Genomic DNA, 2,223 nt, shown 5'->3' on the forward strand with positions numbered 1-2,223 from the left:
CCTAAGACCCGTAAGTCACACCAACCTGATTGAGTTTCCCTGACTCTATGAAAATAATTTCCTCTGATCCATGTGTAAATCATTCTAACCCAATTTTAATTTGATTTCTCTTTGTATGCTTTTTCCATGTTGAATAAGTAACATCATGGACCTTGCCGTCAAATTCTGTTAAGTCACGTGAAATTCTACATTATTATAATATCACATTTTAGGCATGTGGGTGGTGTTTCGTTTTTGGTTTTTTTTTTTTTTTTTTTTTTTTAAATCTGCAATTTTTTCTTAGGCCTTTAGTCTGAGACAACATAATGAAATACATAGAGCATCTGTCACAAACTTATTACAAATTAAAAGTATACTGAACATGCACCTTTAACACTCTTCAGCATTTAAGGAAAAAAAAAGGAGGAAAATTCCAGAACCATGGTTCCTGCTAAAAGAAGATTTCCAATATATATGTACAGTGAGGGCTGAGCCACAACAATGTCACAGATAATCCCCAAGATCCAAAATGTTAAAAAAGATGGTCTTCAACCTTCTGTGTTGTTCAGTCTATTTTATGAATAAAGAACAAACAGGATGTACTTGTGTAAGTTAGGCTATAGTGAAAATATGAATTCTACCGTTCCTTAACTTCTAAGGATCACTCCTTGTTTGATGTGTGTGTACCTGAATTTCTTGACGACGCCTGGCACTGGCAGATAATTTTTCAGGAGCTATAACACTAACATTAGGCACTACAAGAGTTCCATGTGATTCAAATACACCTAAAATGCAAACACAAGAGTTTAGACTATATTATTACTTTATATGAGAAGTAACAAGAAATAGCTTATTAATATTTGTGAATTTTCTAAGATCTGCATAGTATAGGGTTTGAAAAGCTGTTAAAAAACCCTCAAAAAGTCAGTCAAGTAGATAGGATAGCAAAACACATGCATGTAAATTCTCAAATGCTCACTTATGACTTTGAAGGACTGGTTGGTAAGACTAAGAAATTTGGTATTTTACATCAGTGTTCCCTGAAACTAGTAAAAGGTTCCAAATGGCTTGCAGAATTTTACAGAGGAATGTAGGATACCTAATATAAAAAAAAGAAAAGCTATTACAAGAATGAGGCAAGTATTTAATGCACAGTCCCACAGCAGAGTCAATGACAGAACAAACAATAAACTCTAGCCTCCAGCTCCCCCAAATAATAATAATTAAAATTTGAAACTACTTATTTTGAAATCCGAATTGCCACTTCTGGTAATCACACACACACACACACACACACAAAAACAACCCCCAAACCCAAGTTAAGCATGGCCACTTCTCTCCCTCAGTGTTATGCAAGTGGGGAAAATGAGTTTCTTTAAACTTACCACCAACACACCACACTCTATCAGTACTTAATAAAATAATTATCAAAAGGCAAACCTTTATCCACACAAGAAGTACTTATTTTTTATATACAAACTTCCATTATCAGACTAAGCAGTATAAATCTGTAGCTAGAAATGTAAAGGCATTTTCATTTGATGAAAATCTTAGTAGAAGAACAGGTCAACGTATACGCGTCTCAACACTGTAACAATCACAGGTCACATAATTTTTCGTCAAGACGACATTTAATTTCTCCTCAGTTAGGAAATCTTCATGGTTTTTGGCTTTTCCCCCTCCTGAATGACTGCATCAATGAATGCCTGTATGGGGAATATTCTATCTGCTGGTCTGAGCACTTAGTTTGGAGAACATTTTGGTTTCAAAAAGTGTCTCTAACTAGAGACACTGCTAGAAAACACTGTCTTGCTCTGACTTTGGTAATACTTTTATGTTCCAGCAATATTTTCTTATAAAACCGTTTTTAAGCAGAGAAACAGTTTGTGCATTCTGTAACTAGAGACTAAATACCTGAAATATTAGTAAATGATCCCTTTTGATTTGGTACTGAAAGATTATCTGAGGTTTCTCTAAAAATAAAACAAAGATAGTTAGGGAAACAAATTTACAATAACAAAGAAATACTGTAACAAGACATGGTTTCAGATTATCATACAACATACTTATTTCATTCCAACAGATAAAGAAATTTATGGAGACTTCCCAGCACATATCTGCAGATTGAATTCTATTCTGGAACAGACAGGGAATCATACAAAATTACATTACAAAATCAGATCTAAAAGCAATCTTTATGTTTCCTATGGATACAAAAAAATGTGCTCCCCATCATGCAAGAGC

General features: G+C 34.0%; 1 protein-coding gene across 1 annotated transcript in view; it reads right to left on the reverse strand.

Moving 5' to 3' along the window:
* The window catches only part of EIF2AK4 (eukaryotic translation initiation factor 2 alpha kinase 4), a 42,529-nt gene that overhangs the window by 4,337 nt on the left and 35,969 nt on the right, over window positions 1-2,223 (reverse strand). The window contains exons 35-36 of the mRNA XM_010291342.1: window positions 1,894-1,952; window positions 667-764 (exon numbers count right to left, since the gene is read on the reverse strand). Coding sequence (XP_010289644.1) covers window positions 667-764; window positions 1,894-1,952 — 157 coding nt within the window. The remainder of the gene's footprint in view (window positions 1-666; window positions 765-1,893; window positions 1,953-2,223) is intronic.

Source organism: Phaethon lepturus, unplaced genomic scaffold (assembly GCF_000687285.1).
Source record: "Phaethon lepturus isolate BGI_N335 unplaced genomic scaffold, ASM68728v1 scaffold20977, whole genome shotgun sequence".
Lineage (NCBI taxonomy): Eukaryota > Metazoa > Chordata > Aves > Phaethontiformes > Phaethontidae > Phaethon > Phaethon lepturus.